The sequence below is a fragment of the Balaenoptera physalus genome (genome assembly GCF_965194825.1).
Source record: "Balaenoptera physalus genome assembly, chromosome: 12".
NCBI classification, from domain to species: Eukaryota; Metazoa; Chordata; class Mammalia; order Artiodactyla; family Balaenopteridae; genus Balaenoptera; species Balaenoptera physalus.
In genome coordinates this window covers 71,630,892-71,654,598 of record NC_138897.1, presented here as the reverse complement: position 1 = coordinate 71,654,598, position 23,707 = coordinate 71,630,892, and the positions used below count along the sequence as shown (strand labels likewise).

Genomic DNA, 23,707 nt, shown 5'->3' with positions numbered 1-23,707 from the left:
CCACAGCTCACCCTGACCTTGTCTTCATCACCCCTAGTTGGTGTCTCATCAGCTCATGTATTTGCTCTAATTTCATGAATAAAACCACAGTCACCTAGAGGCCCTGGGCCTCACGTCCTGAGGTTTCCACTGAGGCCAGCCCCAGGCCACAGCCCCACACACCTTTTCAGGCCTTCGGTGACCTGGGAAGGCTCTCGGCATCCTGGCTGAGGAGGCCCAGAGCCTCCAAGCCGCGTGGCCCAGCTCCACGTTCCCCAGAATCCATAGCCTCTGGGCCTGTGTCTCAGGCTCCAGGAAACCAGCTCTGTAGCCAACTACCAGCCGCTGGGGAAAGAACAGTCTGGAACAGCTGACTGGGGCAACCTGTAGTTCTCGGGCGGCTTCCCACCTGGGCCCTTTGTTTACTGCCTGCTGGCTCCAGGGACGCCCCCTCGGCTCCTGTTTCAGCCTCATCTGCCCAAAGACAGGACCTCAGGAGGCGAGAGGGGGCCAGCCACGTGCAGCCCCAGTCCTGTGCGGCCTCAGCTGGGCAAGCTGGTCCAGTCATGGCTCCCTTGTCTGCAAAGCCAGACGACAGATCCACGGCTCAAGGACAGGATGCAGTTTTGACATCTGCCAGGTGACTGCTTGGTGCCCGCAGGGCCTGGGACTCTGGGGCTGGCGCTCTGATGGAGGGGGATGCCCAGCAGTGGAGCTTAGACCCTGGTCAGCCCCGTGGCCTCCCCTGTGGCCTGGGCCACCCTGCCTGGTTTGGTGGCTGGGAAGGCTGTGGGAATCACGCAGGCCTGCAGGGAACACAGTGCCCTCCTGCCATTTCATTTTCTTCTCACAAGAGACAACCACCCAGCCCCCCACTCCCCAGTCCTACTCAGGCTTCCCAGGGCCAGGCTGCAAGTGCCTCTCGGGACTGAGGGGTTTTGGGGGGCCATGGAGAGCTGGGCCACCTGGGCAAGGTCCCGGTGCCAAGTCCCACCCCCAGCACAGCCTGGGGCATCAGGATGCGGCATCACCAAGGCCAGAGACCACACTGAATCAGGACAGAGGAGGCGCTGGGCAGAACTGTCACCAAGCTCTCCTCTGATGCCCTGACCTAGCAGGCTGGCCTTTTGTAGCGCAGCTGACCAGGGGACCTGGCGTTGGGCACCACCAGCCCTGACACAGCACATGTTCCTCCTGGGGCATCCCAGCCCCTGCTGCAGTGGTGTGGGGCCCAGGGAGGGCAGGAGGTCTCTTCTGGACAGCAAGGAGCCCATGGGGGTGGGAGACCTACTGTCCCCAGTGGTTGTGGAGGACATGGATGGAGACACTATGTGTGACTCCAGCCTGGATTCAGTGAGACCACAGCCATGACCTGCTGACCAGCCGGCCTCTGGCACGCCCTTCCCCCGAACGTTGTTCCTGCTCCTGCCCAGTGCTCTGTCCCCAGGCACAGCTGCTGTGACCCCGTGGCCCGGTATCTCCTGCCACACTGCCAGTCTGGGGGGATGGGCTGGCCCAGCCCTGGGGGTGATACGGGTGGTCACAGCTGGAGGGGGGTGAGGTTTCAAGGACCCACTCAAGAGGCAGTGACACGAAGACAAGGGCTTGGGAACCAGAAACAGGGCCCCACCCAGCTTCTTCATCCCCCTGCCTCACCTGAAAAGGGGGCTGAGAGGCTTGGACCGTGCTGGCCAGGGCGAGCACCGGGAGAACGCTGTCAGCCACCGAGCACCTAGCAGGGTGTGGGGTATGTCAGCCACAGTGACAGCATCAAGGGCAGGATAAAGCGCCAGCTGCCCCCACAGGCAGGAGCAGCATTCCCAGGCTCGAGGGCCCTGCCGTGGTCCTAGGGTCCTGCGGAATTCCCTAAACCGCATCCCAATTGTATGGCTGCACCAGCACATGTAGGCATCCTTCCTGGGAGAGGCTCTGTCACTTTGATCAATTTTTCAATGGGGCTGAGACCCCGGAAGACTGCCCTTGACCAGCCCCGACCCCCTGCTGATGGAGAAGCCAGGGTTAGGGCAGTAATGGCCCAAATATTACTTCCTAAGGATGAGCATTTCTGAAATCCATCTTGTTGGGCCACAAGCAGAGGTTCCCAACTGAGATGTCTACCCGCCCCCCAGCCCTGTCCCCAGCTTCTCATGTCCCTGCAGGAACTGGCCACCTGCTGCCCATGGCTCTCCAGCTTTTCCTCCAGGAGGGGTGGCCCAGGGCTGTGCCCAGGGGTGCAGAAGCTCCACCTTGCTGAACAGTGTTAGGCAAGGGTGTTGGGGCCCAGGGGGTCCTCAGTCTGGTCCCAGGAGGGGCTGTTTGCACTGCCGTTCCCTCCCGTGGTGGCAGTGATGGTCTGTAAGCCGGGCCAGGCCTGCACGCACCCGCATCATGCTGTTTGCTAATTTCCCGTCAGTGACTGACAGCAGGGGGGCTTGGATCAAGCCAGCAAGATTTAACACAAAAACAAATAGAAAGCAGTTCTCATTTCAGCTGAAGCTGAAAAGGACTGGAAGGACTGGGGCTTAGGAAGGGGCATCCTCCCTGGGGGCGGTAGCGGTTGGGGGGGGCGGTAGCGGTGGGGGGGGGGAGGTGGGAGGTGGGCGGATGAGGTGAGAGCAGGCAGGACCCAGAGCCCGGACCTCATCCTAGGCTGCCACCCTTCCCCTGGGCCTGGGCATGACATGGGGAGCTGGGAGCAGGACACAGGAGCTCCAGGCCTTGCAGAGCAAGTGCTCCAAGTGTGGCCTTAGGCATCTGGGAGTCAATTCTAACTCAGTCCCCACCCCATCCAAAGTTACGAGATGCCCACTGCCCTCGTCACACCTGCCCGGGGCTCTACTGGACACCTGTGGGATCAGGAATGGTCCTTTCTGGCTCTGAGATCCTGTCGGTCATTGATTCTGAGACTCAGTGAGAACAGAGAGCAGAAGAATGATGTGTGTTTGGGGTGCAGGGGCCAGCTGGCCACGCAGACTCCCAGGGGACAGCTCGGTCAGGTGGGCAAGGCCCCCAGCCAGGGCACGAGTGTGTTTTGGTGCTGGGGTGGGGCAGTGACCTGCCTGTGTGGCCCCAGGGTCATCATGTGGCCACCTGTGGTCCATCTGGGCTGTCTGGCTCCTGAGGACTCGCAGTGCACCGAGGCCAGCATGGCTGTGTCAGTGGAAGGAGGGGGGCTGAGCGGAGCACACTCGTCCCGAGGCACCCCGGTCCCAGTCCCGTGCCGGGCACCGTGGGGAAACGGTAGGGCCCAGGGCGCGGTCCTTCCTCTCCGGGGGCAGATGTCCGGGTGGGAGGACGAGGGCAGGGGAAAGAGGCTGGGCCTCAGGTGCTGTCGCAGACCCTGCAGACAAACCTCTAAGCCCCCCAGACGGGCTGCCACACTTGCTACTATTCTGGGTCACCCGAGCCCCCTCTGAGCCGTATACTTTGGGAGACTGGGGACTAGCAAACAGGCTGCCTGGAGAAGGTGGGTGCTGAGCATGGAGCGGGGACGGGTGGCGTCAGGCGAGGTGGCCCGAGGCTGAGCTTCCGCTGTTTCTGGCAGGTTCAGGATGGGTTTCAGGCCATTAGGGCCTGAGCACAGCTTCCCCGCAGCCTGTTATCTTGTTTAAACAGCCCTACTGTTTGAAGTGGCAGGCCTGGCCAGCGCTGTTACTATGAGCGTCACAGTTGTCACTCGATGGGGGGCAGGGGACAGGCAAATGGTGCTTCTGACTTCTGGACCCGTCGGAACACACTCCCACCCCAGTGAAGCCCCATCTGTCACTGGCCCAAGGCCTGCAGGGCTGAGCCTCCTCCTGCCCCCACCTGGGCTGCAGCAAGCCGCCCCCTGGGAGGGGAGAGGCGGTGGCCCTTTGCTGAGCCCCCTTCTCGTCCCTGGGGAGGGGGGCCAAGGGCCGTGAGCACCAGGAATGTGGGGCGCGAGGTGCACCACCCCGAGTGCTAATCCCTCTGTGCTGCTCACTAATCCCCACTCTGGCCGCGACTCACTCGGCCTCGGGCTGCCCGTCTGCAGGTGGCGGCGGAGGCCAGGGGTCAGGGGAGCAGGAGGCGGGGCACCGACGGGGACACACAGTGGAGTTGGTCCTGGGGCCGCTGCACAAACCCCGGGGTTTGGGGGAGGAAGATGAACCCCGAGCCTTCGTCCCTGGCAGGTCAGGGGGTTCCTGATGGTTTTAAAGCCAGAAGGGCACCTGCCTATAAACCCTTTTTCCCCTCGTTTTGCTTCACGACGGTGCTGAGGCGAGAAGGGACACAGGCCACTGCCAGCGAAGGGCCAGGACAGCACGGAGCCTGCTGCGGGGAGCGGGGGAGGCCCAGCCCTGCCAAGTGTCAGGGTCCTGGTGGTGGGGAGGGGAGGCAGGGGGCGCAGGCGGGCCCCTCCCCAGTGACCAGGTCCAACCACCTGGACAGGCAGGACACGTGGCGCCCGGCGTCCTCTCACTGTAGCCTCTGCACACGGCCGCCTTGCCGACCACCTACATCCTGCACCATCCAGCCCTGCCTGCTGTGGCCCTGCGGCCAGCAGACCACTCACCCTGCCGGGCGCTGGAGAGAACAGCCCCCGCAGACCGAGTGGTGGTGCTCAAAGCCACAGCAAATCAACAGAAGTATTCCAGCTGGTGACTGACTACTTCGGGGAGGCTCAGGGACGGCCTTGAGAGCCCACCCCTCCGCCGGGACGCAGGGGAGGACAGCCTGGTGAAGACCTCACGCGGGAATGAGTTGGGGCCAGGCAGAAGGTGCCGGGTCACCCCGCTGGGATGGGAGCAGCTGCTGGAGGGCTATGCACAGGGCAGCGAAGTGACCCCAGGTTGCAGAGACACGCAGCAGAGGCAGGGAGAGGTGGGAAGGAGATTCCAGGTGCCGTCAACTGGACAGATGCAGGTAGAGCCCATGGCCCGACTCCAGGACCCTGGCCTCTGTGGGGGGGTCATGCCCACTCCTGGGTACTGCCTCCCCTGGCAGAGGCAGCCAGACAGTGCCCTCCCTCCATGCCACCTGCCCCAGCTTGCTGGCTTGGCACTGGGTGGTCAGTGCACGTGTGTCCGCCCCTAGGGCCTCAGTTCTCTTAAGCCAGGACTGCCCCTTGCTTCTCTCTGTGTTTCTGAGAGTGACTGCTTGACGTCCAGGGAAAGGTGCCGGGAGAGGCCGGGCTTGGATCTCGGATGCCGGTGCTCGGTGGTAGGGATGCTGGGCCCCCAGCTTCCTGTCACTGCCTGTCGACCACGTTTCTACTGTGACTCACTTCACGACAGCCCAGAATAACTGCCATCTCCTGGTTGGCAGGACCTGAGACTCCTGGGTGAGGTCATGTCCAAGGCCAACCGAGGCAGCCATGGGGGCTTGGGGTGGGGCTGCCTCAGGGCTCCTCACTCAGGCCCCCACCCCTTTCAGCCTGTCCCACTCACATCACCCAGGGAACCCTAAAGCTGAAGTGAGCCAGGGAGAAAGGGGGTCAGACAGAAGATGGGGGGGTGGGACTGGTTTGAGTGGGCGTCTGGTGCCAAGGGTCAGAGCAGGGGATCAGGGCCTGCACTGGGAGGCCTCTGAGGTCCCAGGGACACGAGAGGGTGGGGTAGGAACACGCTGAGGGACTGGAAGGGGGAAGGGGTGCCGAGGAGCGCCGTGGCTGTGCCTGGTGGAGGGGAGGGCGGCGGCGGGAGGGGCGCGGGGAGTGAGCTGCCTGTGTGGCAGGGCCGTGCCAGTCGATCTTGGCCTGGGTGTCCCGAGGGCCCACAGGGTACAGGGGCAGTGTGGCTCCGTGGGCTTGAGGGCCCAGACTTGGGGAATGGGTGCACTGACCCTGGGCAGCCGAGGGGGAACACTGCCCACCCCAGAGAGAGAAGGGGGCGGGCGGCAGCATCCCCGGCTCGCCCTGTTGCCCCCGCACAGGCTGCGGCACCACTCACTCTGTGCCACCCGTGCAGACGAGCCCCGGGGACAGTCAGGGGCTCATTGATCCATTAGCCTCATTAATCCAATTCTCCAGTCCGGCGCGGCCAGCACTTAGGCTTGTGGGAGGAAGAAGTGGGGAGCACTAACCAGGTTGGTCTGCACGTGACCCCGGTCATCCAGCTCTGTCCCCAGGCACCCCCCCGTTGCCTGAGGCCAGGAGCCGGATGGGGATGGCAAGGACCAAGGGGTGGCTGTGGCCGTCGGAAGCTCTCCTTGGGGCAGAGGGGCCTGGGCAGGCCAGGCTGGCCCTCGCAGCCCCCATTCCCACATCCATAAATGGGGATGTGGGGAGGAGCCCTCATAGCCACTGCTCTGAGAGGAGCAGAGAGCTGGACCTCTGGACATCACAGCAGCCTCCACGCAGAGGAGGAGCAAGGCCCAGAGCCTCCAGGGGCAGCTGTCGAGGGCGAGGCACCATCCTTCGGTAACAATCCCACCCCACCCCTCCCACTGGGAGTCCCACCCACCCACCCAGGGCACTGCAGGCAGGAGCAGGTACCAGAAGGACCTCCCCTCTTCCCTGCCCACTGCTCCGCCTGCCAGGGAGAGTGAGATACCCTCAACCCCCGGACGCCCTCCCCCACCCCCAACAAGTAGACAGTGATGGACAGTGTGGTCTGGCCAGCCAGCCAGCCAGGGCCGGGCCTGCGTGCCCCTTTGGAGAGGGACACCTGGCCCAGCTCAAAGACGGAGCGTCTTCTGCCTTCGGTCTGTGTTGCTGTGCGAGGCCGAGGGTGGAGGCTTCCTCCCCAGTTGCCATGGAAACTGCATGCTGAGTGTCTGAGTATAAGCTCAACCAAGGGAGGGGAGCAGCTGCCCTGGGTGGCAGCTGCTGTCACAGACTCTCAGTGTTGGGAAGGGCCCAAGGGGCTGCCCTACTCCTGCGCCGGCCAGTGCAGAGGGCAGCTCTGAGGCCTTCTTGCCTGCATCTCCCTGTGGGCACTGGACCACCACCACATTTGCTCTCTTGTCTGCATGGGGCTGTAGTGACTCCATCCAGGCCTGGGTGAGTCAAGCACACAGGCCCTGCCCTCCCGCAAACACTTCCAATGAGGGACGGGATACTGGGGGCGGGGGGGTGGGGGGGTGGAGAAACGCAGATTCTGGCGACAGTGGGGAGCCAGGGCTGCCTGGGGAGGCCCGAGCGTCCCATTCCCATCCCTGCGGGCGTGAGTGGAAGTCTGAGTCATCTCCTGCACCGGCTCTGCACTGGGCTCCTGCCAGGACAGCAGGGCCATGCTGCCTCGCTGCCCGAGGCCTCCAGCTCAGTCTGGGACTGTTGCTCTGCTTCTTGCCACCCCACCCTGTTCCCGGGGAGCCCTCCTGCCTGCATCCTGCAGCCTAAGGGCAGACGCAAGCCAGGGCCTTGCTCCCCTGAGCCACCCCCACGACCCGAGACAAGCTGGAACCCAAAAGGGAAATAAGCTCTGGAAAGATAAGGACCCTCGGTGGACGAGCAGGGGAGCTCAGGGCTTCAAGCCACTGGGCAGCCTGCGGGCTGGGCCCGGCCTCTCCCCTGCAGAGCCCAAGGCACCTCCCAGCAGGGCCCCCTGAGCACCCCCAAGCCACACCAGACTTCTCTGCAGCTTTGCATGAAGATGAAGACACTCACCCCTCTCTCACCCCCAAAGACCAGTCCCCCCACTTCTTTGGTGACAAAGAATAAGCTATTTCCCTGAGCGACCAGTGCCATCCTTGGAGGGGTTTTACTCTGGAGGCACAATCCTGTCTTCACACCTTTCCACAGTTGCAGGTGCATCTAACATAGGCCCCTCCACCCCGACCCCTGTGCACCTGCCTGGACCTCGGGACCTGGGTGTGATGGTGGGGCCCACTCGCCCTCTCCCCGCTGGAGAAGGCTGGGGATGTCCAAGCCCGGATCCCCCGGCAGGGCTCAGGGTGGGCCTGGGAGGTCTCGGGGGCTCCTCCCACCCACCAGGCCCAGAGCACAGGGCTCTGGGCCTCACCTGCCTCCCGGGCAGTGGAGGTGGGGAGGGCAGTCAGCGCTGCACAGAGGACGGACCCCAGACTGCCTGCTGGGATGTGCCGCTTGCTGGGTCAGCCACGCCTCCACGCCCGTCGAGCCACGCCACCACAGAGGGAGCAGAGGCTTGGCTGTTACTTTGTGAAGGTGCCAGCTCGATATCCAGCCCCAGCTGGACCCTCCCCCTTGGCCCATGCAGCCAGGGTGCTGCCAGGAGGCTTCACTGCCCGGTCCCGCCCTCGGCGCCCTTGGAGCCTGGCACTGTTGCCCGGGCCGGGCCTGGTGGCTGGGCCTCAGGGCTGGCACCATCGTGGTGAATGGAGCTCATTCATGTCCGCAGCCCAGCCTCCCAGCTCTGCTTCCAGCGTGAAAAGCTAAATTCACAGTTCCCAAGAACAAACACTCCAAGCGCTCCTACAACAGGCAGACCTGGGCTTCCCAGACCTAAACGGAACTGAGAACTCGTGTTAGGGACGAGAAACCTGAGTCCCAGGGCGGGACAGAGCCTCCCTGGGCTCTGAGCCCCAAGCAGCCGAGCCAGCACCAAGGCCCAGCCCCGCTGCATCCTCCTCCCCCTGCCGGCTGCCCGCTGCGGCCCCAGGCCTCGGCCGTGGCTGGCCTCCTGTTGGCCTCATCCTAGCCTCACAGGGCCCCCTGCTCCAGGCCACCTCCCCTTTTATCTCTGAATCATGCCGTGATGGCCGCTCTGGTCACTGGTGCCCGGCATGGAGACTCAGCTTTCCAGAAGTGTCACGTTTTAGCCCCCAGCCTCGTGAGCAGGATCCCTAACAGACCATGCTTTACAGGTGGGGAAACTGAGGCTCAGAGTAAACAAGAGCTGGCGGCTGGCAGAGCAGGGGTTCTGACCGTCGTTGGCCACTCCACAAGCTCACCTCTCCTCCATCCCCCTCACACCTAGAAGGGCACCTGGAGCGCCTCTGCCCACGGAGGCTGAGGAGGGGCGGGGGATGCAGGCCTAGCAGTGAAGGTTGTTGGCGTGCCGGCGGGCTGGGGTTTCCGGGTCTCCCGGGCCCCGGGGTTTGGACCGGTTCTGGGAAGGGCTGAAACCTTGACATCACCAGTACTTTATGAGGTCTGGGACTGGAGCTTCTGCTGTGCCCAGGGCGAGCCGAGCAGGCAGCGTTTGGGTGGCCCCCTTGCCCATTGGGGGACCCGTGCTCCCCTTTTGTAGAGTGCAGGGCTGGACTTGGGTGTCCACATTCGGGGCCAGTGCCCCCAAGCCAGCCGCAAGGAAGCCAAAGGCAGCCCTCTTGGCCTATTAAATCAGGGAAACGGGTGCTCGCCTGGCACTTGGTGCTGTCCTGTGCCCCTGCAACAGTGAGCGAGGGGCTGAGTGTGTGTCACAGGGTCTGGGCAGCCATTGGGTCTCCAGGTTGAGCAGTTACGGAGCCCCCAGAGCAGAGGAACCAGGCAGAGCTGGGAGCCAGCAGCCTGGAGGGAGGTGCTGGTGGCCCTGGGGGCTCAGGATGGCAGCTGGGGTCTGCAGAGTCCAGCCCCCTCCCTCTCCATCCCACGTCCCACAGAGGCTCTGTGCCGGTGGGGAGGGAGGCAGGTCTTGGACAAGAGGAGATGAGGACACCAGGGCACCGGCACTGAGTAGCATGCAGAGCGTCTGTTGGGAAGGCAGCCGCAGGCCGAGGCCCAGCAAACCTGGTTCCTCTCAAAGCAACACTGTGTTGCTCCCGCAGCAGTCCTGGTGCTGGGTGTCGTGATCATCCCCATTTTACAGATGAGGACACTGAGGCCGGGAGAGGAGAAAGGACTTGTCCAAGGTGCAGCAAGCCCTGGTGTTGAGAGCAAACCCCAGGCCCCAAATCTGTACCCATAACAGGGACACCTGCCCTTTCGTGACTCAGGGGAGCCTTCATGGGGGACCAGGGCTGAGGCTCCCCTTCGCACCCCAGCCCCCAGCCTCCTCAGGATGTTCCAGGAGCCAGTCTGGTCCAGGCCACCACGGGTGCTGTCGTGTGGCAGTCGTGCGCAGGATAAAGTCCTCCACCACTGAGCTCGGCACTTAGCAAAGGTTCCAGTCTCCGACCAGCAAGCTGGAAGCCCCTTAGAGGGGGGTCACCAGCTGTAGCCCCCTGGCGAAAGTCCAGTCTGTTCGGTGAGGTTGAGTATATTCGGACGTGTCCAAGCAGGAGCTTTCTCTGCAAATGGCTGAGAAATGACTTGTGCGCCACCCTGGGGACTGTCCAGCTGCTTCCCAGGGTCTGACGTGCGCTGTTACAAATCACTGGTTCCTGCCCCTTCCCGAGCATGGGATCGCCACCGCTGCCCAGGCCTCTGACGGGAATCATCTGCTCCGTGTCATCTCTGTACACGATGTGTCTCACTGTGAGCAGCTCCTGGAGAGAGCTGGGTGGGCACCAGAGCCCTGGGTGGCATCGCAGGTGAGCAGTCGTGGGGTATTTTCTCCTGGGAGGAGCAGCTGCAGAGCTGAGGGCGCGGAGGGCCTTCTGCTGGGGGAGCGCTGGGGTTGGTGCAGACACAGGGTCCTCACCCAGCCCTGGGAGTCACCTGTCCAGGGCCCCATCCCCTGTGTGAGGTGGGGGGCCTCCCCGGCTTGCAGCGAGAGGATGTTTGTGTCAGGCTGGTGGAAGTCATGGCAAGACAAGGCATGATGGGCAGAGTCCGGTGACTCCAAAGCTGCCCCAGCTTCATTCACCCCAGGGCCCAGTGGACCACACGAGGACGGGGCCCAACCCTGTGACCCACAGCACCAAGTGGGTGGAGTCAGAACCGGGTGCCAGGGAGGCGTTGGGGAGAACGGGGCCACAGCTGGCCCCCAGGCTGAGCACACCCTCAGGACCAGGGAGGCCCCGAATGCAGACCAAGGGACTGGGATTCCATCCTGGTGCCAGAGCACCCCAGATGTGTGCGGCAGGAGGGGGCGCCAGGGTGCGGGGCTGGGAAGAGGAGTCGGGGCTGAGGCCACGGAGGGCGGGCGGAACGGGGAGGGGGCCCTGGGGGAGGCCCTGCCCCGTGCGCCTTCCTCCCGTACGCACACTCTTGTGCGAGCTTCTCACAGTTTCCAGAGTTAACAGCTCAAAACAGCACGTTCCTTTCTCAGTGATCTGTGATTCAGGTGTCAGCATGCTGCTCGGCCCGCACGCCCATGCTCGGGCTCCTGCTCCGGCTCCAGGAGCCTGCACAGCAGTGGTGGTAGCACCAAGGGGCTCCAGCTCCCCCTGCCCCCCCAGTGCCTTCTGGGCTGGCTCCTCTCCTGGCTGAGGGACCTCTGTGTGGTGGGTCCCGGGGCACAGTGCCCCCTTCGCCGTGCTCACCCAGCGGCTTTGGGGGAGGGCAGGTGGAGCTCCCAGGCTCCTGTGTTTGTCCAGCCCGGCCAGTCAGTGCCTCCCACGGGCTCCCTGAGTGCTGCCCGCCTAAAGGATGGCCCGTGTGGGTCCCCACAGCTTGTCCCAAGGGAGAAGAAGGGAACAGGGAAACCTGAGCCCCACCTGCCTGGAGAGCAAGAGGAGCCCCAGGCGTGGGCAAGGGCCGGACACAAGGGGCGTCTGTCTGTCCTGCTCAGGCCGCATAGCAGTGCCCGTCCTGCCGGCCTCCTCTGCCCTCTGTTGCCTGGCGAGGCTTGGAGGGACGTCTGTGGGGTAGAGGGGCCAGCCCCTGGGGTCTGAAGTCAGCCTGGGGTGCGCTGAGCAGGAAGGGCAGACGCAGCCTGTCGGGGCCCTGGGGCCTGCTCTACGCAGGACGTGGCAGCTGAGCTCTTCCCACCCCCACACGCCCTGGAGGACCGACCCCTCTCAGCACACGTGCACTGTTTCAGCAGGAGCAGCTGGCCTGGTTGTGGGAGGCACCCGGCTCTCACCCCCAGTGACCCAGCAGGGGCCAGGGAGGCAGGCCCAGGCCTCTGCAGATTCCCATCCTAGCACCCCTGCCTGGCCCCACTCCACACTTGCCCACCCACCCTTGAACCCCACTCCACACCCAGGGCCTGGCCTGGCCACTGGCCTCTCGTCTCTGGGGCCCCATCACTGGCATGAGATCTGGGACCTGCTGGTGGCCCTCAGAGCCTGCTCAACAAGTGTCTGCTCGGTGGATTAATGAATACATGCTAATGGCCACATCTATTATTTATCTGATGTGAAATCTGGGGTCAGAAGCACAGCGCCTGATTATGACATCATTCCCATGAGATATGACAGCTCCGCTGGTCCCTACAACGCAGCTTCCGGGAATCCGTAAGCGCTAGTTACTACCCTGTAGAATGTGACGTTCCTGGACCACCACTTAACTGCGTGTGGAACGTCGTCCGCTCCTCCAGGCACACCTGGGGGTCCTGCATCCTGTTTCTCTCTGCAGAAGGCTTACCCCGCCCCACACATACCCAAGACCTGAGACTACTGACTTTCAGAGCTTCTCTTATTCCTGAGCTTGTTCTAAAGAAGGCACAGGATGGATTTTGGAAACGGGCCCTCCCCGGTGGAGTGCAGGACCCTGAGGCAATGTCTACGTGGTTGGGGGGGGGGGTTCTTTCTCAGCACTGATGCTGTCAGACCGTGTATCTCAGAGAAGGCAGGGTCTCTGGGAGACCAGGGCTTCGTGGGGCCTCCCCCGGGCACCACCACCCTGGGGCCAGCAGCACTGCCCGTCCACCTCGGAGGAGCAGCAAGCCTAGAGCTTCCGGCCGTGGGACTTGGAGCACATTTCCTGCCTCTCCAGGCCTCAGTTTCTTTATCTGTAGAATGGGGATAGGAAGGTGTGAGGGTGGAGCAGGCCGGTGCCCGTGTCCACCCATCAGCACCAGCTGCTGCTTCCCTGTTGTTACCACATCATCAGAAAAGTCCTTAAATCCGATGCCTCCGATCTACACTGGCCCCACACTTGGGACGCTCATCTCATTCATATTATTTTCAAACACGGGGCAGCTTTCACCAGCAGCAGGAGTCCTTTTAGAAGTAGGACGGTCAGTTGTGCGTGGGAGTCAGACGAGGGCCCTGGGTTCCTTGAAAACCCAGAGGCTCCACAGCAGGGTCACGGTCCTCAAGGGGAGGTGGAGAGGGCCAGGGCCACGCTCTGTGGTCACGGTGCCTCCTGGCCACCGTCCTCGCGTCCTCTGTGCTGGTGGGGGCGGCGCGGCCACGGGATCCTCCATGTGGCCTTGAGTGAGCACACCGCCGGCAGGGGCCAGGCCTGCCCAGCTCTGCCCTGCACCCTTGCTTTCGTGAACACAGGCCTCCCCCTCGCGGACTCCAGTGAGGACTGATGCCCCGCCTGACAGGATGGAGGCACGGGGCCAGCCAAACCTCAGCAGGCGGAGCTGACTGCTGGGGAGGCTGCCCACGCACTGCCTGCGGGGGATGCGGCGACAGTGCCCCCATGGGAGGGGGGCTTGCCCGTGCAGGCAGCCCTGAAGCCACGTGCTGTCAGTGACCACGGGGGCCAGAGGGGGCCAGTGGGGTCGGAGGGCACAGGGCCGGCTGGGGCCCGGCGGGGAGGGTGCTCTTGGGCCTGGCAGGGCCGGGCCGTGCTGACCGCCCCCCCTCCCCCCCCAGAGCCGGATGGCAGAGAGCCTGCGCCTCTTTGACTCCATCTGCAACAACAACTGGTTCGTCAGTACCTCCCTCATCCTCTTCCTCAACAAGAAGGACCTGCTGGCGCAGAAGATCCGGCGCATCCCACTCACCGTGTGCTTCCCTGAGTACAGCGGCCAGAACACCTACGAGGAGGCCGCCGTCTACATCCAGCGGCAGTTCGAGGACCTGAACCGCAACAAGGAGACCAAGGAGATCTACTCCCACTTCACCTGTGCCACCGACACCAGTAACATCCAGTTCGTGTTTGACGCCGTGACCGACGTCATCATCCAGAACAACCTCAAGTACATCGGCCTCTGCTGAGGAGCCAGCGTCGGCTGTGGCGAAACTGGGGTATCACACCCCCACTCGCGCTGGTGACCAGCACGGGGGCAGAAAACGGGGGCCCGGAGCGTGTCCCCCGCCCCACCTCCTCGGCCCCCACGTTTCCGCAAACATGAATATGTACGGATAGATCGCTAGGTAAGTAGACACACTTGCGCACACACACACACGCACACACACACGTGCACGCTCTGCAGACAGCAGGCTCCCCACGTGGCTGAGGTCCCATGAAGACTTGAGGAGCTGTCACCAAGTCCACTCCGAGCCCCTCCTGCCACATCACCCTGCCTTCCCGACGTGGCCCCACTCTGCATGGGGGTCCGAGGGACCACAGGGAGGGGCGGCCGGCTCCCTGGGAGGCGACCCAGAGCAGGGGCCACGCCGCCCCACGTACGCGCTAGGACCGGGCACCAGGCCTGCAACAGCACTGACCAGCCCTCCGGCCACTCACAGCTCTTTTTAAACCGCTTCGGAATATGCAGCAAAACTCCACATGGTGACACGCGTGGCGCAACTTGTCTCAGACCAGGCCAGCTGGGCGCCAGCTTTTCTTCTACGAGTCGGACGTTTTATAAACCGAAACCTGGTTTTTCTCCTCTGACGTCTTTTTTTTTTCTTTCTTTTTTTTTGGCCAAATCTCGTGGTGTTTCGCAGAAATACAGAAAACTTCCAATGCAGTTGAGTATTCTTTTTTAAATGCAGATTTTCAAAACCTATTTTTTTTTTTTCGGGTGGTCCTTTTTTGTGTCTGGCTTTGCTGAGTGTAAAATTGTTACCTGGACGAGTCTGTCCCTCTGCGCCCGGCAGCAGCCTCGGCGCCAAGTTGTACATAAGCCCGTGCAGCGTCCTCTTGTTACTGGTGCGGTTTCTGCTTCGTTTTTCTTTCAGAAAATAAATGTGATGTATTTAAAGAAGGTCCTTCACCCAGGAGCGAACGAACAATAGCTAAATGTCTTGGTATTTAAAGAGTAAATTACCTGTGGCTTTTCTGCAAGTGGAGGAAAGGGAGGCCAGAGGGCAGCCTCGACTCCTGTGAAGGCTCGGCCGCCTCGCAGCCTGAGGGAGGCCCTTCCTGCCCAGGGCCCGCAGCACTGCCACCGCCACCGCCACGTGGATTACCTTGGCTGAGGGCCGCGTGCAAACACGAAGGCGCCACCAGAGCCCTTGCCAAACCTCCTCTCGGCCTTTGGTACCCTGAGCCCGAGGTTGGTGTGAGGAGTCACAGCCGAGGACTTTAAGGGATGTCGAGAGGGAAAGAGGAGCTGATGATCGCACGAAAGTCCGAGATTGTCTACTTTACGAAAATAAAATATCCTGAATGAGCCAAGCCTCGTCCCGAGTGCTGTGTGTGTAGACAGCGTGCAGGAGGGTGGCGGGGACACCGTCCGTACTGAGGTTCCTTTTTCTCTCCCCCCTCCCTCCACATGTTTAGGAAAAACCGTTTTGAAATGAATGTCAAGAACAAACAACCCCAAGAGTAGAAAGACGCTGCAAAAGAGGGAGATCTGCCAGGCCTGTGTGTCCCAAGGGGCTGAGGTTTGGGGGTAACGATGGCACCAGCCCAGGCTGCACCATCACCTGGACTTCCCCCAACCCTAAAGACACCTCCACTAGGGTCAGAATCATCCCCACAGAGCAGAAGAGATGCCCAGTGGGCTTGGAGGGTGCTGACAGCCCCCGGCAGTGAACGGCGAGCCTGCAGGGTGTTTGGAGGAGGGGCCCCGCCGGCCCACCGTTGGCTGAGTCGCCAGTGTGGTTAGGGGGCCAAGGGATGGAAAACACTAGTCAAGGAATTTTGTTCACATTGCACCAGGCTCCTTACAGACTATCTTATTTCACACTCATCCCTGCGGCAGGGTGTCAGTGGTGAGCCATTTTACAGATGAGGAAAGATGCCCAAGGTCAAGAGGTCAGGGAGCAGTGGAGCCATCCTCCCCAGGAGGAGCAGAGGGGGCCGGTGCCTCCCGACACCTGGGTCCTCGCCCAGCTCTGCACCTGGATGGCCAGGGCAGGAGCCCACGGGGGCACAGAGCTACCCCATGTCGCTGCCTCAAACCCAGGACCGGGCATGAAGCCCCAAGGGAGGGATACAGACAGACACACACGTGTGTAGGTACCCAGCACTCAGACACACGGACCTGGCTTTTGTTCACCCCACCCCTGAGCCCAAGTGGGGGTCCCCTTCACACCTTCCCACATCACCAAACAGCGAAAACCCAAGGGGGCTTTTGTATAAGAAATAACCTGTGACTTAAGATCTTTGAGACTTATTTTGCACTTTAATGCCAACTGTGAAAAGAGCAGTAATCTCAGCGTGAGCATCTTTAACTAAAAATACACAGTGAGAGGGAAATGGAAGGATTCTGCCTCCTGCCCAGACGTGTTCAAGGAGGGGAGGAGGCTTACCTGGGACAGTGGTCCCCTCACCCCCTCCCCCTCAGTCTTTATCTGCCCCGGTTCTTCCTCTCACCAGCTGATCCCTCTGCTGACAGGACCGTCCCCATCCTCACGGCCCAAGACCCATCATCCCCTCGGGGCCCAGCACCCCAGGCCATGGAAGAGCGCCCAGGCCAGGGTGAGGCAGGAAGGGGTGTTTGCACCGTCTGACCCGCCTCCTTCCCCTGCTGCTGCCTGAGCAGTGCCTGGCACGGGGGAGGCACGTGCTAAGCTGCATCCAGAGAGGTCCACAGACACGGCATTAGCTGCAAGCCCAGGCCCAGCAGAGGGGACGGGGAGAGGGGGCCAGAGTTGGTGGAGGACGGCCCTGAGGGGAGAGGGTCCCCTTGCCAGAGGGGCAGGGTCACCGCTGGGGGGCCTCGTGCTTTGCTAAGTCTGGGTGGGGAGGGGGGGGCTACTGTCTGCCAAGGGCTGTCAGGCTGAGGATGTCCACCCCTCACCCTGTGCTCCCATGGACGCAGTGCCCCCATCTCTCTCCAGCCCCCAATGGTGATGGCGGGATGCCAGGAATGCCCCCGCCACCTCCCCGCCCAGCCCTGGCTCTCTCCTCTGGGCAGGGAGGGCACCTGCCTCTGTCTGCAGCCCAGCTGCACATGAACGGGTCGGGACAGTGGAGCTGCCCTAAAGGTGGGCCGGCGGCTCTCAGCGCCCAGCACTGTGTGTGCCAGGCAGAGCCTGAGACCACCATCAGAGGGCCTGAGGGGTTGGGGACACTTCCAGGGGGCCCCCAAATCCAGTTACAGGAGAATCCTGGGTGTCAGCCTGGAGCCCTCTCCTACAGGATGCTGTGTCCACACAGGGAGGAGACGGGTTCCTCCAGCATTCCTGGCGGCCGGCCACTCAGGGCCTGGAAGACGGGGCACCTGGCATTTGCCCCACGATTTCTCCTCTCCTGACAAGCAGGCCCAGGCCTGAGAGCCGGAGCAGCCCTGCTGGGTGGTGGCTGGTCCTGCGGCGCCCCCTGCTGGCCACTCTGGGAAACCACGCAGCCAGCTGGACCTGGCCGGGCACGCCAGGACCCCGGAAAGGCCTCGTCCCCACAGATACCCCAACACATGGGCGTGAAGTGCAGCAGGAAAACAGCCGACAAATCGTCCTTTAAAATCCTGCATAGAAACTGCTAAACAACCAGTATTTGTTGAGTGCCAGCCACGTGCCCAGCACTCCACCAGGTGCAGAGGGTCCTTCTGGTCGTGGCCGTGGATAGAGAACCCAGACCCATGACCACCAGCACGAGAGCCGCTGCGCCCTGCATGCAGACCGTCCCAGAAGAGCCGCCGGCCCCCTGTGACCTGTTGCTCCCGATGGGCTTCAGTAGTGCCCGAGGCCCCATGCTGGTAAGAGTGCAGCCCCAGAAGTAGATGCCTTCACCCACCCAGACCCCCACCCACAGGCCCAGCGAGGACACCCCCAGGACACGGCTGCACGGGCCAACCCAGGAGCCGCTGTGCTCAGGGCCCCCTCAGATGTTCCTCCTGGGGCGCCTACCACACTGCATGTCCCCCTCCCTCCCTCCAGCCACCCACCCACACCCCGCCCACTGCTACCTACCCCTCCCCAGTGTCCCAGGCCTCCCTCTGGGCACGGACAACGAACAACACCCAGGAAATCCTGTGATAAATCCTGCGATAAAGTGCAAACTACACCCCCCTGCTCCCCATGGTGAGCCTAGTGCTTGCGGATTCCAGCCTGTCCACCAGAACCCAGAATACCTAGAGCTTTTGTAATGAAGACAGTGTTGGGCTGGCCCAGGTACCTTCTCGGACTGAGTGTGGAAAGCAAAATTCTTTCACTTTTAGAAGAAAATATGGCAGGATACCTCCATGAGCTCTTAGCAACAAATTCTCTTAAATAACACCACAAAAAAAGAAAAAAGTCACAAAGGAAAAGATTGATGAAACTCACTACTATTCAAATGAAAAACTGCTGGACCAATGAATAAACAAACAGAGAAAAGCCACGCAGATAGCCTGGGAAGTGATATTTGCAATATGTGTGACCAGCAAAGAGTTAGAATCTCGGATAAACGAAGCACTCCCTCAAATCAATGAGAAATGGAAAAAACAACTCAGCAGAATGGGCTCAGGCTCCTGGGAGGCCCTGGGCAGGAGAGGAGATGGAGGCGGTGCTAGGCAGAGAGAAGACGCCCCTTCCCAGCCTTGGGGGATGGCAGAGCCATAGGACAGCGACAGCTACGCAGCTCAGCACTCGGCCAGGCTGCCGGGAGGGAGCACGATGGGCTCTCCCGGCTGGGAAGCAATTGTGATCTCCGGCCCCATGATGCCCTTCTCTGGGGAAGTCCTGGGGAAAACCAGCACATGCAGGTCCGCCGGACTGGAGTAAGTTCACTGAATGTAAGTACACACGTTCAAACAAGGGATGGGCAGGCTGGGGTTATAATCAGGAAATGGAGCCCGTGACACACATGGGTACATTCCCAATGATAGCATTAGGTTTTTCAAGTACCAAAGGGATACGTACAGCAAAATACATTTAGAGAGTTTTTAAAACATGCAAGGCAAGATCTATATATAATTACACCTATGCCCCCTTGAGTGGAAGCGCAGAATCCTAACCGCTGGACCGCCAGGGAATAATACAAAGACATGTGTTGGGGATGAAGTCACTCACTACTGGTGGCTCCAGGGAAGGCAGGAGAAAGGGTGCTGGGTGGGGGAGGTTCACAGGGGGCTGTATTTTTTTTAAGCAAAAATCTCAAGCAAATATGAAATATGGTTGAATGTTAAGATTTAGCAAATCTGGTGATGGTTCCTGATGTTCGTTATCATCATCTCTCTCTTCCCCTGAACGCTTACACAGGTCACAATAATTTTAAGAGCCTTGAGTGAGAAACGGCAAGTCCCCTCTCTCCACACCCCGAGAAGGAATGTTTCTGAGTGCTGAGCAGAGGCATCTGTGGAGCTCAGCCCCAGAACTGGTCCTTTATGGAGAGGCCCCGATATCCCAGGGGCCCTCAACCATGGTCGCCCAGGAGAACCAGCCAAGGTGCGTTCAAGGAAGATGTGGGCAGGGCCCACCAGGTGACATGGGATAGGGCCAGCGATAAGGTGGTCTTTTAAAAAGACCACCCGGGGTTCTGCTGTCCGGCCTGGCACACCCAGCCCAGCCCAGCTAGAGGAGGGCATGGTCCCGGCCGGTCAGCAACCCCAGCTCCCAGGGCTTTGCTCAACCTGCCTCTCTGCACCTGTCCCCTTAGTCATTTCTCTCTGGGCCCTGATTCGGGGAGTGTTCCCGCCTGGTCCTCACTTCAGGCCTCTGGGTGGGGGGGTGTCCCATCTGCCTCAACGTCCCAGATGGGGAAGCAGCCTGTCTAGGGGCACACGGGGAATGAGGGGACGGCAGAGGGACCTGATCTGTCCGACTCCTGGCCCAGGACATCTTAAGGCCCGTGTCGGCCTTAAGGAACCCCCTTTAAGGCCTGATATCCTGCCTCTTGGAATGAGTCCCTCATTTAAAAATGCTCATTGTGTCTTGTGACAGGATGGGTGTCAACCTGACACGAATCTCAACCCTCCAGCTGCGGTCAGTCAGCGGGTGGCCATTACCCTGGACTCGGCATCAAATTAGCAGGAGCAGTCAGCTGAAGGGGACGGTGAGCCAGGGGGTGGGGTCTTTCACCCTTAAAAACGTGCTCTGGTGCTTCTCACAAGAGGACATTTACGGGGCTCTTGTCACCAGGGAAATACAAATGAAAACCAAAGTGAGACGCAAGCACACACCCACCATCATAGCCAAAAGATCAAGTGTGGGTGCGGATACAGAACGCCTGGGACCCTCATACACTACTGGTGGGAGCGTAAATTGGCGAAACTCTTTTAGGAAGCCATTTGTAGTACCTTCTAAAGCTGGACATAAAGTTGCCCTGTGCCCAGCAATTCTCTCCAAGGCATATCTCAAAAGAAATGCATACACATGTCCATCCATCGAAAGACATTTGTAAGAATGTTAGCGACCACTGTGTTCTCAGCTGCCACACACTAGAAACAGTTCAAATGGCCATCAGCAACAGACAGGATAAACAAACCGTAGCGCCCTCACATAGTGTGCATACCACACTCCAGAGCAAATCGGCAAAAATCAGTAATACACAACACACAACAGACACAAAGAAGCTAGAAACAAAATATTACAGACTGTATGTTTCCACTTATGTAAAGTTTAAAGAGGCACAAACTAACCCATGGTCTTATAAACTGAAGACAAATCAGCCTGTTTACGTTTGGGTGAGGCGTGGTGACTGGGAGGGGCAGGTGCTGGCCATACTCCGCACATTTCTTGATCTGGGTAGCAGTGCCCGGAAGTGGCAGGTTCACTTAGTACGAGTTAATCAAGCGTTCACGTATGACGTGTGCCTTTTTAACATGTATAGGGTACCTTAATAAAAGCATAGCTTTTTAAAAAATATGCTCTAAACTGTGATCAGCACGGCAGGCGCCTGACTGGGAGAGGAGGCCGAGGGCCACCCAAGCGCCCACGGTGAGCCTACCTGCAGGCAGCTGCGCCAGGTGCTTGAAGGCCAGGTGCAGGTTCTCCCGGCAGGCTGATTGGGGGTCGCTCAGCAGGAAGGACAGGGCGTGGATGACGTCATGCTCTAAAAAGCCATCTCTGGGGAAGAGAAGTGGGATTTAGACACAACGAACGTGCCAGGAGAGGATCCAACAAGAACGTAGAGGCGGTTGCCTGCCCTCCCGTCCCCCTGGAACCTAAGCCCGTGCCAGCTGGATGGGACCGCATTCCTGCGGCCTTCGGAGAGAAGGCACAGGCTGGGGGTGGCCCTCACGTCGGGTGAGAGCAGTGCGGCCTGAGTGGTGCAGGACGACTCCAGGCAACAGAAGCGCATAACCGACCTCCCCTGAGCAGCCGGGCTGAGCTGACCGCCTTTCTCCACCTGCCGGGCACACACCTGCGGACTGTCCAGGGCAGCCACGTGCCTCCAAACCCACGTAGGCCTGTTTTGCTTCTTGTTATAATGATATAGATTCATTGAATAGCAGGTAAGCCAATTCAATGGGAGAAGAGTTGGTGGTTTTTGTTTTTGTTTTGATTTCCGTATGAAAACAAAGGTGAATGCTTTGGGAAGACTCCAAAGTCAGTGTCTAAAAAAATAAAATAAATAAATAGGGCTTCCCTGGTGGCACAGTGGTTAAGAATCCACCTGCCAATGCAGGGGACATGGGTTCAAGCCCTGGTCCGGGAAGATCCCACATGCCGTGGAGCAACTAAGCCTGTGCACCACAACTACTGAGCCTGTGCTCTAGAGCCCGCGAGCCACAACTACTGAAGCCCACGTGCCACAACTACTGAAGCCCGCACACCTAGAGCCCGTGCTCCGCAACAAGAGAAGCCACCACAATGAGAAGCCTGCGCACTGCAACGAAGAGTAGCCCCCGCTCGCCACAACTAGAGAAAGCCCATGAGCAGCAACAAAGACCCAATGCAGCCAAAAATAAATAAATAAATTTATAAAAAAAAATAGTGAGATGATTGTAAAGATTCTAGAAGGGTTTTGCATGCAGATTACTTCATTAGTGTCTGAGTGCTTGCTCTACTTTAAAGAATCAAAGCTCCATGATGTTACAGGTGCTGGTTTAAGCAAAAAAGATGATGGGAAGCTCCATCCAGTGGAGTGGCTGTTCATCCCACAGCCAAGAAGAGAGAGGCACACAGGGATTGGTGGCTGCCTAATCGCTTAGGGGTTTGGGGTTAAGATGAACTGTTTGAAGGGAAGATACAATTTCTTCCAATCCTGGCTTTTTAACCATTCCTTCTGATTAACCAACTAACTGCTGGGCCCAGTCACGTCTGGTGAGGGCTTCAAGGCTGCAGCTCTCGAGGCTGGGGTCAGAACTAAATGAGAAGTCAGAGCGGGGCCTGGCCCAGTGCCCAGCACAGAGGAAGTGCCTGACTGTGCTCTGCCGTGAGGTCTGTATGGGTCGTTCTGGGAGAAGGAAATCACAGTGGGACCCCCAAGTTGCAGGGGCCTTCCCTGACCCCCGGTGTGAGGTGTCTGGGCCTCTTCACTCCGCGACCAGGCGCCCACTCCGAGTCACCCTGCTGGTAAGTCAGCTCTGTAAGCTGTAACTCCCCAAGGTGACAAGAGGCCAGGCCCCTGGCTTCCACGCTCATCCGCTTCCCGTCACTCCTTGTGTGGGTCCAGGAAGGCAGGAGGTTTCAACATGGGCAGTTACTCAGGGCTCGAGGGGTGAGATGACCATTGAGCCCGGCGGACTTCAGAAGTCGGCCCCGGTCACTTCTGCCCTTTGTCCAGCGTGGTGTGCTGGAGTGAGCTGGGTCTTGGAATCCTGGACCCTGGGCACACCAGCTGCCTGCTCCGGGCTCCTCCCCGCCCCTTGCGGTGGTGCTGGGAGGGACATTGGAGACCAGTGTGCCAGTCACATCAGGTCCTCAGTCGGTGACGGTTTCTGCACCGAGTCCCCCCTGCTAAAGTGGCTACAGCCAGGAACCACCCCCCACACCTCCTATGAGGATAAACAGACCTACGGTCACCGTCACTGGGCTCGTAGTTTCCTGTAATCCCCAAACTTCAAGCATCCCTCCTCTCAGCCTCCGTCACCCTCCCTGGGGTTACTCCTAATGTCCAAATCGGGTCCGGAAAGAGGAAAAAGGAACAGGAAGAATGAGAGAAAGCACTTTGCCGGATCTGTCTTAGATGAGAACAGTGAGACTCGACCAAGAGCCTTGCCAGGTCAGAGCAGGAAAGTGCGGCCCTGCAGATGCCAGGTTCGAGCTCACTCCCCCGTCCTCCCGGGCACCAGTCTGCCCTGTTTGGTGCAACACCTGTGAACTGGGGCGCTCACTGTGTCACCACCTCCCCACACGCATCCAGTTCATAGCGACCTGTTGGGCCAGGACGGCGCAGGGATTGGGCTGGCCACCCACCTCCCAGGGACCTGACATCAGAACCCAGAGAAGAGACGGGGAGCTGGGGGGGTCGAGGGGACCGAGGGGCTGAGGCGGCCATCTGGTGGTGGCCCTGAGCAAGCGGGTGTGTGAGTTCCCAAAGACCGCCCATCGGTGGGGAGAGGGAACCAGAGAGAGAGTGCCCGGGGCCACCCAAGCCACCACGGGGCTGACACTTCACGTGCATGAACTCATTTAACTCCCTGCCCCGCGAGCAGCTCATTCAAGGTCGTTCAAGGGCGTGCCACCCAGGGGAGGGGTGCGGCTCCAAAGCGTGACATTGATACCCAGACGCAGCTGCCCACCTGCCCACGTTGTGGGTGGCCATGACATAGAGCACCTCAGTGGTCTTGATGCGTACCAGGTCGTTGGTGTCCTTCAGCAAAGCTTTCAGGCTCTCCAGGCAGCCTACGGGCAGAAAAACCTCTGAACATTCACCAAGCTCAGAAACCAGCTAACCTAGAAGTCGACAAGTGAGCCGATG

At 60.4% G+C, this 23,707-nt stretch overlaps 2 protein-coding genes across 2 annotated transcripts in view; one reads left to right on the top strand and one right to left on the bottom strand.

The window, feature by feature from the left end:
* Positions 1-15,146, top strand: part of GNAZ (G protein subunit alpha z) — a 42,441-nt gene extending 27,295 nt beyond the window's left edge. The window contains exon 3 of the mRNA XM_082416351.1: positions 13,459-15,146. Within this exon, the coding sequence (XP_082272477.1) occupies positions 13,459-13,803 (345 nt within the window). The 3' untranslated portion in view covers positions 13,804-15,146. The remainder of the gene's footprint in view (positions 1-13,458) is intronic.
* Positions 1-23,707, bottom strand: part of RSPH14 (radial spoke head 14 homolog) — a 61,973-nt gene that overhangs the window by 35,896 nt on the left and 2,370 nt on the right. Inside the window, exons 3-4 of the mRNA XM_082416354.1 lie at positions 23,529-23,631; positions 20,789-20,907 (exon numbers count right to left, since the gene is read on the bottom strand). Of these exons, the coding sequence (XP_082272480.1) occupies positions 20,789-20,907; positions 23,529-23,631 (222 nt within the window). The remainder of the gene's footprint in view (positions 1-20,788; positions 20,908-23,528; positions 23,632-23,707) is intronic.